Source organism: Perissodus microlepis, chromosome 8 (assembly GCF_051167445.1).
Source record: "Perissodus microlepis isolate ML-2025 ecotype Zambia chromosome 8, ASM5116744v1, whole genome shotgun sequence".
Lineage (NCBI taxonomy): Eukaryota > Metazoa > Chordata > Actinopteri > Cichliformes > Cichlidae > Perissodus > Perissodus microlepis.
In genome coordinates, this window is record NC_140468.1 from 8,947,119 (window position 1) to 8,961,436 (window position 14,318).

At 47.8% G+C, this 14,318-nt stretch overlaps 1 protein-coding gene across 1 annotated transcript; it reads right to left on the reverse strand.

Moving 5' to 3' along the window:
* Positions 1-420: 420 nt before the first annotated feature.
* On the reverse strand, positions 421-11,329 carry LOC146381342 (5-hydroxytryptamine receptor 3A-like). Its single transcript, XM_084938614.1, has 12 exons — positions 11,114-11,329; positions 10,929-11,043; positions 10,000-10,065; positions 4,427-4,590; positions 3,949-3,993; positions 3,703-3,812; positions 2,003-2,172; positions 1,730-1,890; positions 1,367-1,577; positions 1,092-1,271; positions 895-998; positions 421-659 (listed from the first exon to the last, which is right to left on the reverse strand). The coding sequence occupies exons 1-12, from the start codon at positions 11,327-11,329 to the stop codon at positions 432-434; spliced, it is 1,770 nt and encodes a 589-aa protein (XP_084794740.1). The 3' UTR covers positions 421-431.
* Positions 11,330-14,318: the final 2,989 nt, after the last annotated feature.

Consider the following 14,318-nt stretch of genomic DNA (forward strand, 5'->3'; position numbering starts at 1 on the left):
GCCAAAACATCAGAATCAGCGAGCTGTCGGCTTTCAGCCCCGACTGTGTTCGTGCTGTCGGGTGAGAAAGGCGACATCTCACTGATTCTGATCCGTTGGCAGGTCCGCGCTTCATGTTTACGTCTTTGTGCAGAATCCGTGTACCTGCTCTCATTTACTGTTTTAGCTGTTTGGTGGTTGTTGAAATTTTGTGAGGTTTAACATGAGAATAAAATAAATTTATATTAAAAAATCGATTCAGGATTTTAATCGATAAATCGATAATCAAAACCGACCCCTAGTCTAAATGCATACTTTAGACTTGGACTTAATAAAGGAACCGAAACCTTAAGTCAAATAAAGTTAATCCTCATGCTAATGATTTAAAGTTGTTTTTTTTTTTGTTTGGTGGGGTGTTTTTTTTTTTTGTTGTTTTTTTTTTAACTTTCGGCCTACTCATCTTCAGCACTGTTCCACAATAAAATCATAATTGCCAAAAACACAGTCACTGTTGTCAAATAAAAAATGACAAACACCCTGTTGATATGTTTTACTATATTGGTCCAGTAGCCGGAATTCTTGTTGGTACTGTGCAGAGTCACGGTTTTCCTAGTCTCCCGCAGGTCATCTGAGACTTTTTCCAGTGGAAAGAACATCTTCATCAGGTTGCAGCTACAACCCTGAAAAAATAGTTTTGTTGAAATGTAATCAATAAGATTACATATACAGCCATTTATAGTCTAGTTGCTGCTACATTTGACACACTGATTTGTTTTCACACTGATTTAGTGAAAGTGTTTACTTTCAACACCCATGTTAGGGTTTGGGATAATCTCTCTCTCTCATGCAACATGATCTCTTATCAGTTTTTATATTTCACTTGAAAAACACTTAAAAGTCCAATTTAACTCCAACCTTTATAGTCAATGGTGGCAGACTGTTGATTGATGTAGACACAGTTGGTCTTTCATCCACAGATACATCATAAACAGATGCACAATGACTACATCTCTTCATGTCTGGAATAAAAAAAAATAGACAGGAAGATCAATGCAACACAGCTAGAATTACATAGATAGGTGACAGACAATGACTGCTACAATTAAGCACACCTCTAAAACAGCTGTGAAAGTTGGATATGTCCTGTTTCTCCTCACAGCACTCCACCAGGCTTTGGTTTCCATCTGTCTCATTATCCTGGGCTGGCGAGTCTTTCTCAATCAGATGCATCACCAAAATTGTCTCCAGGAGGCTGAGCAGCATCAGAGCAAAAACCCCAATGCAATAGACAGCTGAGGAGGGCATCCAGCATGAAAGTGGACAAATCACTTAATGACTTGATAACTTGATTAATTCACTGCATGAAGTCAAATATGCTCTTCTTTACCTATAAGTGGAATACTGTCTGAAGAGCTGGGCAGAATCTCATTGAGAAGAAGCTGCATCACTGTGACAGCGAGCAGGACAGTGATCTTGAAGCCGAGCTTCTCACCTCCACTGTCTAATATCAGGAAGGAGGCTAAGTCCAGAACCAAGAAGAAGAAGACTGGCAGCAAGAAATTGGCAATGTAGAGGACAGACCTCCTCTTCATGGTAATCTGTCAATTTGCATGTGAGGTGGTTAATCATCCTACTCCCACTCTATATTGGACATGTATTATGGTCACAAAAAGGAAAGTAACGAAAAAGCAGCGAAATTGATTAATGCTTTTTTCCCCATTTCTGTGCAGCTGCTTCCAGAAATACTCACAGTGTAAACAATCATAAGTTGGTTGAAGTCAAATTCATTGACAGTTTTGGTGGTAACTGACATGTTGATAAACAGCCACTCGTATTGTGTCTGCATCACATTTTGAGACCATTCTGTGACCGTATTATTGGTTTCATTGAATTGTAACTTTATTTCTTCATCTGAAGTGAAACATAAAAATAAAAGATCAGCAAGAAAGAAGTATATATTGTGGTATCTGATGGTTTGGGTTTATGACTTCATGAACGGCACGCATATACGCTATGGGCTCACCAGAGTGCATGATAGACTTGAAGGAGAGGTTGCACCTCTGGACATCAAAAGGGAATTTGTACACGTGCAGCTTGCAGGTGCTTACGATCACCTGGTCATTTCTGTATTCAACCAAACCACCGCTTTCAATGGAGAGATAAGGACTCGGAGAGGCTTTGTCTCTCTCTGTCCTGTAAGTCAGAAAATTACAATCAGTTATGGCACAATTAATAGCAACTCAGAAAAGCAGCATCAGTTATGACAAATAAGTAGGCAGAATCCTACTCAAATCTTACTCTCCAGCTGAGGAGGATTAATGCATTAAGCCACCATGTCTTAATTACTTATGTTACAATCCAGATAAAAACTGCAACATCAAGTGGCGACTTACACCAGAGTTTGTGTTAAATTACTTAATAATTTCAGCTAGAAATGATGGACTAGAAATTATGACAAAGTTTGGTAACCAATGATCTCTCCCCTCCCAACTGTCCTCAGACACGCCTTTATCCACACCTCATCAAGCTCAGACCACCAGGATCAATACAAATGACCCACACAAACATGCCTGCATGGGACAAAAAAGAACCCTAGGGCTGTTCCACACAGAGTCCAACTGGTAATACCCACACATGGATCACAGAAGTTTTGCCCTTTGTTGCCCTCAAGAGGAAATCATACCTTTTCATCTCTGCTCTGGAGAATACAGCATCTGTTACTATGGAGAATGTACCCCATTAAGAACTGACCCATTTTCGTAGTATAAGAAAAACTAAGGATTTAATATGTAGTTACTGGATAAGCCATGAGTACCATTCAGAGAAAGTTGGGAAATGGCTGTAAGATGGTGAAAGATGTACCCATAGGCCTCTTCCTTGATTCAGACATGGTCTTTCTTTTTTCATGTAAAGGAGCTACTCAAACTTGCATTCCTCCCTGTGCAGGATGTGTAACTCTTCATCACTGAAAAAGTAGTCACTGGTCTGTAGGAAAAGGCAGATCTAACACAATATCTTTTGGATGTGTTGTTTTTGGTGTTTAAAGAGAAATAGAGCAGTGGGCAAGCAATCCAGAACTGTCCATAGGTTTTGGGGGGGGTTGCAAAGTATTTAGCACTAAAACTAAAACTAAAACACTAAAACTTTAGCAACACAAGGATGAACAAGTGCAGGAATATCGCTGCGAGATTATCTAAATGACAGAGGGATATCCAAATAACTGAATATTCAGGTGCATCCATATAGATATGTGCTGGACAAAATGGATCTTGGAAAAGGAAGGTTATCATTTCATGTTTCAAAGCCACGATGTACCTCATGAATCCTGCTTGGTTTGAGTTGATTGCGCCATGACAAAACAATTATCCAGTGCACATCTCCAAAATTATCCAGGACAGTTTTGTGAAAAAAAACAGCATTTAGTTGCTATTCTTTTTTAATGGGATGGTCAACATAGATATAGTCTTTATTAATGTCTTGGAGGGCTCAACATGACCACATGGACTTGAAGGGCTTGCTGCTCAATTTGCAACATATTTAATGAATTATACAATATCTTCAAGGATAAAAAAATTAATGATGTTAAGATTTTGAAGAGCAGCATATAAGTTTCTAATAATGAATTATAAATGTTCAGCTTTGTTTTTTTAGCTGTAGCTTAATGCCTTATTGCTAGTGACTGTATGGTCTGTGTGAGTTTATGTGCATATATGTTAAACTTACATCTCTGAAATAGTTATATCTGGCATCCACAAATATTCAGTAGGAATTGTTATTTGTTTAATTCCACAGAATTGATCTGGTTCCCACTTAGTGTACTCGTTTTTCCATGACTAGTCAGAGGGTTACAAATAAGAGGAAAGAGATACAAACAAGGAGAAAAAGACAAAAGATGAAAACACGTAATTTCAAGCAATTTCAATTTCAACAATACTGTGAAAATTGATGTATTTGCAAGAGAAAACTCACCAAATAAACCCAAATGTAAGAAATTAAGGTCTGGTCAATTTCTCTCTGTGAACAAAGAAATCAAGCAGTGTTCAAGCTCAAGTGGTTGAGCCTGACATGTGCCACAGTAATCCTAGAAAGACCTGGGTAAGATCAACAGTATGCAGCCTCCAATAGACAAGAAAAACCCAACATCTGGGAAGTCTTAAATGGTCTTAGACAACTAACAGAAGCATAGAAGGCCACAAAAAGAAAGACATTGATGTATTCATAGATGAAGCTTATGGATCTCCATAATTAAGAGAATGCCAAACTGAGAGAATACATGAAATGGAAAACTGAAATTATGTATATGAAGCAGACAAATATGCATCAATTGAGCAGACTTTTGACATTATTTTATTCTCGAAAGAAACAAACTATTTGGTAACAAAAATATCCATTATCATTTATTCAAACTAAAACACACAAACATACACAAGTAGCTTGAACAACTTACCATATCCAGGATAGCGTAGAGTTTCATGTCAAGCACAACATCTGTATGATGACTGTTGTTTAAAATGGGCCGGCTCACAGTGTACTTAATACTGTCTTTGCTTAGATCCAGGTGCTGTACAATAGCCTGAAAATTGCAGAGTTTCTCCACTTCCACTTCATTATCTAAAAGGACACATAAAAAGACATTCTTGAGATTGATGTTATGATATGAAAACAATAAAGCAGCTTCTGTGCTTTCATTTCTGATTTTCAATTTATTGCAGGTCTGGATAACTGTGTCAAGAAAACAAAAAAAACAAACAACAAAAACAGACGATATCACTTGTTGGCATGTACAGTACTGTGGAAACGCCTTCAGTCATCTTTATTTTCTTTATATTTTGCTATTAAAAGTGAAGAGATTAATAGAAAGGTTAGCAAGCATACATGTAATTACTGTACATGAAGCAAAAACTTCATTTATACAATTCCAGCTTGAAATTCAACACTTCGTATAAAAAACAATATTATCCAACATAGTCTGAGCTCTCTTAGGCAAACTTTCTTGTAATTTCTTAAAGTAGTCTTCAGTAGTAGTTTTCTAGTCTTCATTAAGGACATTCAAAGCTCTTCTTTGGATGTTAGTGGCCTTTTGTTCTATTATCTGTCATAATGATTTCACATTATTTAATTAATTTCGAGGTCTATCCTTGACTGGTAGTTTTCCATTCTGTGCTTTTGTATCCATTTATTCTTTTACTGCATTAGCAGTGTGGTTGCCAAGCTAAAAAAATAAATAAATAAAGATGCTGATCAGCTGCTCCTGTATACCTGATCAAAATCTGACTGTGTGGCGGACCACCAGGTGGCTCCACTCACACCCAAGTTGAAGGGAAGTGCTGGGTGGAGATTTTGGCGCTTACTATATGTGAAGTTCTGAGAGTCAGTTAATAAAGTTGGAGTGAGACACTGAGACCTCTCCTGTCGTTATTACATACCTCCACATTGGTGACCCCTGTAGCGAACATGCTAAGGCTCGACAACGAAGCCAGCTCCGGCCTGGAAGCATCGGCTGCCGCCAGACTTTCACCTCCGCAGATGGCTGCGTTTGATTTTTGGCTTCACGATCCTCCTTCATGGTTCGTGCACGTAGAAGCTCAGTTTGCTCTTCGTGGAGTTTCAGCCGACGACACTAAATACCACCATGTGGTAGCCTCACTTGACCCGCTGTCAACCCGCCGCGTGATGACTCTCCTCCGGGACCCCCCAGCCCAAGGCAAGTACGCCGCCCTCAAGGTGCTGCTGCTGCGGCGTTACTCTCTCTCTGATGCTGAGCGGGCCGAGAAACTCCTTTCCCTCGCGGGCCTGGGCGACGGCACCGCTCTCGAGCTCATGGAGAGCATGCTGTCCTTGCTGGGCGCAGATGATGGAGGATTTCTCTTCACCCACCTCTTTCTCCGACAGCTGCCGGCTCCAGTGCGCGCTGGCCTTGCCAACTCCCCGCTATTGGCCACGAAGGATTACCGCTCCCTTGCGGAAGAGGCGGATCGCATCCTCCTGGCTACCAGGAGTTTCGGCGTCCAGGCGATTGTTCAGGACTCACCAGCGTTTTCCCCCGCCCCCTCACCGACGCTCCAGGGGCCCTCCGACTCGTCCACGGTGGCCGGAATCGCTGCACGGCGGCACCGCGGAAAAGGGCTTTGTTTTTATCACCAGCGTTTTGGAGCAAAGGCACGACGCTGTCTCCCGCCTTGCAGTTTCCAGACCCAGGGAAACGGGCATGTCAGCGCTCTGTAGCAGCCGCGACCGCTGGCAACAAGGAAAGGCTGCTTTTCTTAGAGGACTCACGCTCGGGGAGGCGTTTCCTGGTGGACTCCGGCTCACAGAAGAGCCTTCTTCCCCCGGCTGGCTCGGACAGGCTAGCTGAGGGCTGCGGGCCATTGCTAACAGCGGCTAATGGCTCTCCCATCAAAACCTTCGGTGAAAGGTTGGTGACTGTTTGCTTTCATGACCGTGACTTTCAGTGGAACTTTGTTGTTGCTGCTAGCTCTGTGCCTATAATAGGCGCTGATTTTCTTTGTGCTCACGGACTGCTGGTTGATGTTGCTAACAGACGTTTAATTGATGCTGTGTCATTTTCCTCATTACCCTGTTTGACTCGGGGTGCTCAGCCCGTGGTGCATGCTAACTCAGTAGATTCGGGTGACGTTTTTCAGTGTTTGCTTTCTGAGTTTCCCTCACTCACTGTCCCCACTTTCTCGAGCACGGTGACGAAGCATGGGGTGGAGCATTACATAACTACAGTAGGGCCCCCGGTGTTCGACTCTGCCAAACTGGCTGTCGCTCGGGAAGAATTTGCCACCATGGAGCGTCTGGGCATCGTGCAGCGTTCGAATAGTGCCTGGGCTTCCCCGTTACACATGGTGCCTAAATCTGATGGTCGGTGGCGACCTTGTGGAGATTTCCGCCGTCTTAATAATGTCACAGAGAACGATCGTTATCCCATTCTCCACATCCAAGATTTTTCCGCCCATCTTGCGGGGACCTCGGTTTTTTCGAAGATCGATTTGGTACGGGGATATCACCAGGTTCCCGTGCGCACAGAGGATGTCCCCAAAATCGCCATAATTACACCTTTCGGCCTTTTCGAGTTTCTGCGCATGCCATTTGGCCTGAAAGGTGCCGCCCAAACCTTCCAGCGGTTGATGGACTCGGTCTTGCGCGGGCTGCCCTTTGTTTTTGTATATCTTGATGATATACTGGTGGCCAGCAGCTCGAAGGAGCAGCACATGTTCCATCTGCGTCAGGTTTTTCAGCGTTTGGCGGAGCATGGACTGATTATTAATCCGTCTAAATGCCAGTTTGGGTTGCCGGTTCTCGATTTCCTTGGGCACCGTATTTCCGCCGAGGGCGCGGTTCCGTTGCCTGACAAAGTCCGAGCTGTTTCGGAATTTCCGCGTCCCACGAATGTTAAGGCACTGCAGGAATTTTTGGGGATGGTGAATTTTTACAACCGTTTTCTCCCCAGAGCGGCACATCTGCTGAAGCCCCTTTATGGGGCGTTAAAAGGTAAGAAAGCTAATGACTCCGTTGACTGGTTTCCGGAAAGCATCCAAGCGTTTTCTGATGCTAAGTCAGCGTTAGCTAATGCTGCCCTTCTGGCCCAGCCATCCCCCTCAGCGCCGATTGCATTGACCACCGATGCGTCAGACATAGCGGTGGGTGCGGTGCTGGAACAGCGAATCTCGGGTGTCTGGCAACCGCTCGCCTTTTTCAGCCGTACACTGCGTGACAGTGAACGCAATTACAGTGTTTTTGACAGGGAGCTACTGGCGCTCCACCTGGCGACTCGTCATTTCCGTTTTTTTCTCGAGGGTCGTCACTTTACCGCACACGTGGACCACAAACCCTTGACGTTTGCCATGTCCAAGGTTTCTGATCCATGGAGTGCACGGCAGCAGCGCCAGTTGGCAGCCATTTCTGAGTTTACCACGGACATTCGGCACGTGGCTGGTAAATCCAATCATGTGGCTGACTGTTTGTCCCGTGCGCTGGTTTCTCCCGTCTTTCTCGGCATAGACTACTCCGCCATGGCTGCCGATCAGAGCGGTGACCCGGACATCCTCGCGCTTAAATCCACCCAGACGGGCCTCATACTGGAGGACAGACCCGTGCAGGATGGTGGTCCCCTCCTCGTCTGTGACGTTTCCACCGGCCGCCCTCGCCCAGTGGTTCCCGTTTCCTGGCCTCGTCAAGTTTTTGACTCGGTACATGCTCTCTCTCATCCGGGGGTCCGGGCCTCTGTTAAACTGGTCAGCTCTAAATTTGTTTGGCCAGGCCTTCGCAAATCTGTTAGGGAATGGGCGTCAGCGTGCATTCCCTGCCAGCGTGCGAAGGTTCATAAACACACCAAGGCGCCCCTGGAGCCGTTCTTCATACCCGGCAAACTTTTCGATCATGTGCATGTCGATCTGGTGGGTCCTCTGCCGCAGTCACAAGGTTTTACGCACCTTTTGACTGTTGTTGACCGGACCACCAGGTGGCCGGAGGCGGTCCCCCTGGCGTCCACTACCGCAGCAGTGGTGGCCAAGGCATTTTTGTCAACCTGGGTCTCGCGTTTCGGCCCACCCGCGGACATTACGTCAGACAGAGGCCCCCCAGTTCATTTCCGAGCTTTGGTCAGCCATGGCTGATGGACTGGGGGCTAAAGTCCACCGCACAACCGCATACAACCCGCAAGCTAATGGGATGTGTGAACGGTTCCACCGGTCACTTAAGGCTGCTTTTCGCGCCTCCTTAAAGGATGGCAATTGGGTTGACCGCCTCCCGTGGGTTTTGCTTGGGCTGCGCTCTGCGGTTAAGGAGGATCTCGGCGCTTCCCCAGCTGAGCTAGTGTTTGGTCAGCCCCTCCGTGTGCCTGGAGAATTCTTGCCCGAAAATCCTCCTCCCTGCTTCGATCCATCGGTGCTATCTCTCAACCCGCTTTTGCACTCGCTTCGGGTCCCTGGTCCGGTGCACCATTGCGTGCCTGACACTTTTGTTCCAAAGACTTTAGAGACTGCTAAGTTTGTTTTTGTCAGGCACGATGCCCACAGGACACCGCTGCGGCCGCTGTATGACGGCCCATTCAGGATTATCGAACCGGGCCAGAAACATTTTGTTTGGATTTTGGGGGTCGAAGGGAGACTGTGTGTGTTGACAGACTTAAACCTGCACATGTTCTTCCGGACAGTGATGTAGTGCCGGCCCAGGCCCCTCGCCGTGGCCGCCCTCCTTCGATGGGGTTGACAGACTCTGGTTTTCCCCCCAGGACTACCCCAGGACTACCCCCGGACCACCGGCGTTTGAGCCTCCTCCTGCCTTTCCTGCTCGCCTTCACCAGCCTCGTTCACAGGATGGACCTTCCTCTGCCTGTTCTCTCCCTCCCAGGTTCAGTCGTTCGGGTCGTTTGCTTAGGCCCAGGGTCCTGGACTGAATAGAGACCTAACTGTGTGTTCAGGTGGGGGTATGTGTGGCGGACCACCAGGTGGCTCCACTCACACCCAAGTTGAAGGGAAGTGCTGGGGTGGAGATTTTGGCGCTTACTATATGTGAAGTTCTGAGAGTCAGTTAATAAAGTTGGAGTGAGACACTGAGACCTCTCCTGTCGTTATTACATACCTCCACAACAGTACTTTTCTGCATTCATACTTCAAACAGTTTTGACTGGCTCCCGAACCCTACTGGCTTAATTGAAGCCCCACATCATAACAAAACCTCCATCATGTTTCACAGCTGGCTGTGGTACTTCTACAGTTTTCTTAAAATTTTTAAGAGCAGACTATGCGGCATGCTGAGATATGCCAGGTTTTTGACTAATAGCTCTTTGAGAATTGCTTTGTTGGTGCAAAAATACTATTTTATGTCAGTCAAACTGTGTTATCCTCTTTCATAGGCTTAAGAAAACAGGAAAATGTGCCTCTGAAAATGGTTAGGTGGAAGTGCTGGAATGAAAACGACTCCCAAGGAGAGAAAAACTTTGAGAGACTGGAAATGAGAGGTGGCAAAAGACTTTAAGAGAGAGAGAGAGAGAGAGAGAGAGACGCTATGTACCTCTTATAGTGGTCTCACTGGTCATCTGTTGATCTTCCTGTAGCTCTGAACTGGATGCATTTTCAGCTGACAATGAGTGCACTAATTTTTAAAAAAAATGTGTTAATATGACTTGCTTTACTCTGGAAACTCTGGAAACAGTATGAACTCAATTCAATTGCTGAACAATGACAAACAAAGGAAGTCCAAAAACACACACAGAGCGAGATATGAAAATTAAAAACTAGGAATAATGGAATCAAGAAACACAGAGCAGGGGAGCACACAGCAAAGTGAGATGACACGGAAAAGGGCAAGAGGAGAGAATATTTACACAAGGTAAAACAGGTGGGAAACAAATCGGTGAAAACGAGACAAAGGAAATGAAATGAAATGAAAAGCACAAGAAACCAAGACACCAAAATCTGTTTGATTTTGGTGTCTTGGTTTCCAAAAACAACTACAGAGTTAAGACTGGAGGAACAGAATGGGGTCATGAAAGAGAACTAACAAATATAAGGAAACATTATGAGCAAAGAAGTAAAGGCAAAAATACCAAAGAGACATAAAAGCACAAGAATAAAATCATAAACAGAAAACAACAACTTTGATAAAATCCTTTCACGAAGCCCAAAGCAAACCTTGAACCACAAAACTGAAAACCTCGGGTTTAAGACTCAGGGATTATGACACTCATGGATGTTAGATATCACGGGAAAATATATCGTACGGTTACAGTGTAACCTTGGTTCTCTTAGTGAGAGACTATCTCTCCACACCGTTACATATTCCATATGTACGGGGTACGAGCCCCCTTGGTCGTGGCGTGTGGATATTTCTTTAAGACACTCCGGCATGCCCGGCTACGCCCCACAGCTTACGTATAAAACAGCTGTGCGGACGTGACACCGGTGATAGTTTGATCGGAACGCGTCTCCGAGCGGCCTCACGGTGGAGAGATAGTCTCTCACTAAGAGAACCAAGGTTACACCGTAACCGTACGTTCTCTAGCATATCGAGACTATCTCTCCACACCGTTACATATTCCATATGTACGGGGTAACTCTGTAAGACACCCAGCGAAGAGACAGTGCACCGCCGAGAGTGAAGGTGCCGGGAGTCAGTGACAACGCACCAAGAGAGACTTCTTGGACTTCGCAGGGCTTCGCAATGCGAAGGCCGAGCCAGGGGGTGGAGGCAGCAGTCTGAAGACGCTAGACTGGCCTGAACCGGTCATGCAGGACACAGGACCGCAAGTGATTGGCCGCTCAAGGTCAGCCCGGGAACCGCGAGGCAGACCGGCAGGGAACGCAGCACACCGAGCTGCCAAGTAGCATCCCGCTGGTCGCATAGGCCTACGACATGCGGGCAATGCCAGACAGAGAGTCGGCGCTACAGGCTGGAGAACTCTCACTCGCCACAGCGAGGTCCGACTGGCGTGTACGCCGGCGAAGCGGGCAACACGCCAGGGGAACACAGCCAGCAACCGCAGGTGAAGCTTTGGATGTGACCCGTCCATCCTCAAAGCCGAAGCCACCCCGAGCTGTTCACAGACAGGGAGGGGGGGCTGGCAGCCTAGCCGGCATAAGTGGAGGGCTGAGCAAGGCGATGACCCGAAGGTCCACCCCCAGCACCGTCACCACGTGCTTGTCTGTAGACAGAGGAGCCTCAAGAGTGAACTCGCAATGAGACACTCGAGATCATACACAAAGTCCCAGCTACTGGGCGTCCCCGTGCTGGCCGTGTAAGTCCGTGACACACAGGGAAAGCACAGACAGGGAGCCAGCATCGCAGGCTGGGGGACACTCACTCGCTTGCTGAGGCATCAGACACAGCGAGGATCGACCGGCGGGCAAGCCGGCAAATGCTGCAACATGCCAGGAGAACACAGCCTGCAGTTGCAGCAGCCTATATGGCAGACAGAGACTGGCCAAGGAGGCTGGAGAACACACATTTGCTGGCTGACGTATCAGACACAGCGAGGCCCGACTATTGCTGCATTCGCCGGCTTACACACCAGGGGAACACAGCAAGCAGCTGTAGTGCAGCCGCTGGAGAGGCGCTCCAAGCCAGGGACGCGACCCACAGGTCGCCCCAGGGCCAAGCGGCATAACACACTCGCTGGCTGACTTATCAGACGCAGCGAGGCCCGGCTAACACGCAACGAGTGAACCGCCTGCAGGGAGCCAGGCGCTGCGGGCTGGAGAACACTCACTCGCTGAGCATCAGACACAGCGAGGTCCAGCTGGCGCGTAAACCGGTGAAGCGCGGGCAATACGCCAGGGGAACACAGCCTGCAGCAGCAGTAGCAGCAGCTGCAGCAGTAGCAGCAGCAGCAGCGGCTGAAGCTGCAGTCAGAGCCGAGAAGCCGCCCCACTCGAGCAATGAGAGGAGCCCTGCTGGCCGTGTGAACCGCGCATTGCGGGCAACACACTAGGCTGGAGAATGCCACTCGCCGCAGCGAGGTGCAACTGGCGTGGAAGCCGGTGAACGCGGGCAAACACCAGGGCAACACAGCCTACCAAGCCACTCGAGCACAGCAGCTGGCTATCGCTGTGACAGAAGCCCGCGATATGCGGATGACGCCCCAGAAGGGAAGGCGGAGCCGCCAGCTGGAGAAGTCAAGCCACAACAGAGCCCTGCCTGGCACTAGGCAGTGACACAGTGCCAGGGAGAAAGAGCCTGTCAAAGCATCTCGGCCACTCAGTGGATTAGCCCAGGGAGGACGAGGCCCAGGGCCTGTCCCAGGAGTAGAGCAGCTGACCTGCACCATCCACGATAGGGGAGGTGCTGGTGGCTCAGGCCACTAAGGGCCCAAGTGAGGAGCAACCCAAGGTTCATCACCAGTGCATAGCAGCCACTCTGCGGTGTCTATAGACAGGGGGCCAGCAGAGGGGGCCTGATGAAACACTAACGGACAGACAGGAGGTGTCAACTCACTGAGCGGGCACCTGCTGGCCATGTGACCCGCGATACAGGGGCAACCCACTAGATGGAGAGCCAGCGCTGCGTGCTGGAGAACACCCACTCAGCGACTGACGTATCAGACACAGCGAGGTCCAACTGCTGTGTGAGTCGCGAACCGCGGGCTATACGCCAGAGGAACACAGCCCGCAGCAGCAGTACAGCTGCAAGACGCAGGGCCAAGGCAGGGATGCAACCTGTAGGGTCCATCCAACCACGGAGCCGCCCAGCCATCCGCAGACGGGGGGGGCTGGCAGTCCAGCCCGCTGAAGGCCAAGCGGGGACTTAACCCAAAGGTCTGCCCCAGGGCTAAGCGGTCGCTAGCGCTGTCTGCAGACAGGGGAGCAGCAGGAGTGAACTTCGAAATGAGACACTCGTGCACAGTGCGGCAGGCTGGAGAACACTCACTCGCCGGCTGAAAAATCAGACACAGCCAGGCACAGCCACACTGCTCGTGCCTACTGTAAAAAGGCAAAATGCCATACACAGACATGTTTGGGATGGGTGGGCTGCCATACTTCTTCTACCAAGCAAGGGGGCGGGGCCACACGCTAACCAGGAAGTGCTAACAGGTAGCCGGTGTCGTGCCAAACTAGGTATCACCGACAGAATTTGTTTCCCCTGCGTCGCGAGCACACACTGGACTGTCCAAATCACGGACAGACAGTATCCCACATTGTTGATTTTTAGTTTACAAACACTTCTTATAATGACTAAATACTTCTGACATTTTTGAGATGTTAGCTCTTTATACAACGAAGTTATAGTGGGATAGAAATAATATCAGGCTGATCCTGCCACAATTTGTTCCCCCTATGTAAATCACGGACAAACAGTATCCCACATTGCTGATTTTTAGTTCACAAACACTTCTTATTATGAAGCATTACTCCTGAAACTTTGGAGGATTTAGCTCTTTATATAGTAAAGTTACAGGAGAATAAAAATAGTTATCAGCCAAAATGTTAATGGTTTGTTAAAATAATCCCATCTGATACCCCGTGAGCAATAAATATATAATTTTCTGTTGTAACCCCCAAACTGAATGGTAATGTAACGATACAAATTTTTCACTTTTTCACAAAATGAAAACATCAGTACTTCCTGTGTGCTCCCAGCACAGGGGAAACAATTCTGTCAGGGATACCTACTTTGGCACGACACCTGTCGGACACCGGCAGCCGCACAGCGCGGTCCGACTGGTGCATAAGCCTGTTTTTTTTCGAGGCGATATGACGGGGAAGGGGGACCAACCAAGGGGAAGCAAGGGCTAGCTAGGGGGAACCAAGCTAAGGGATACCAGGGGAATACCGGGGAACACCAGGGCATTCAGGGGGAATACCGGGGCTACCAGGGGAGAGGCAGCGCCCACGGAG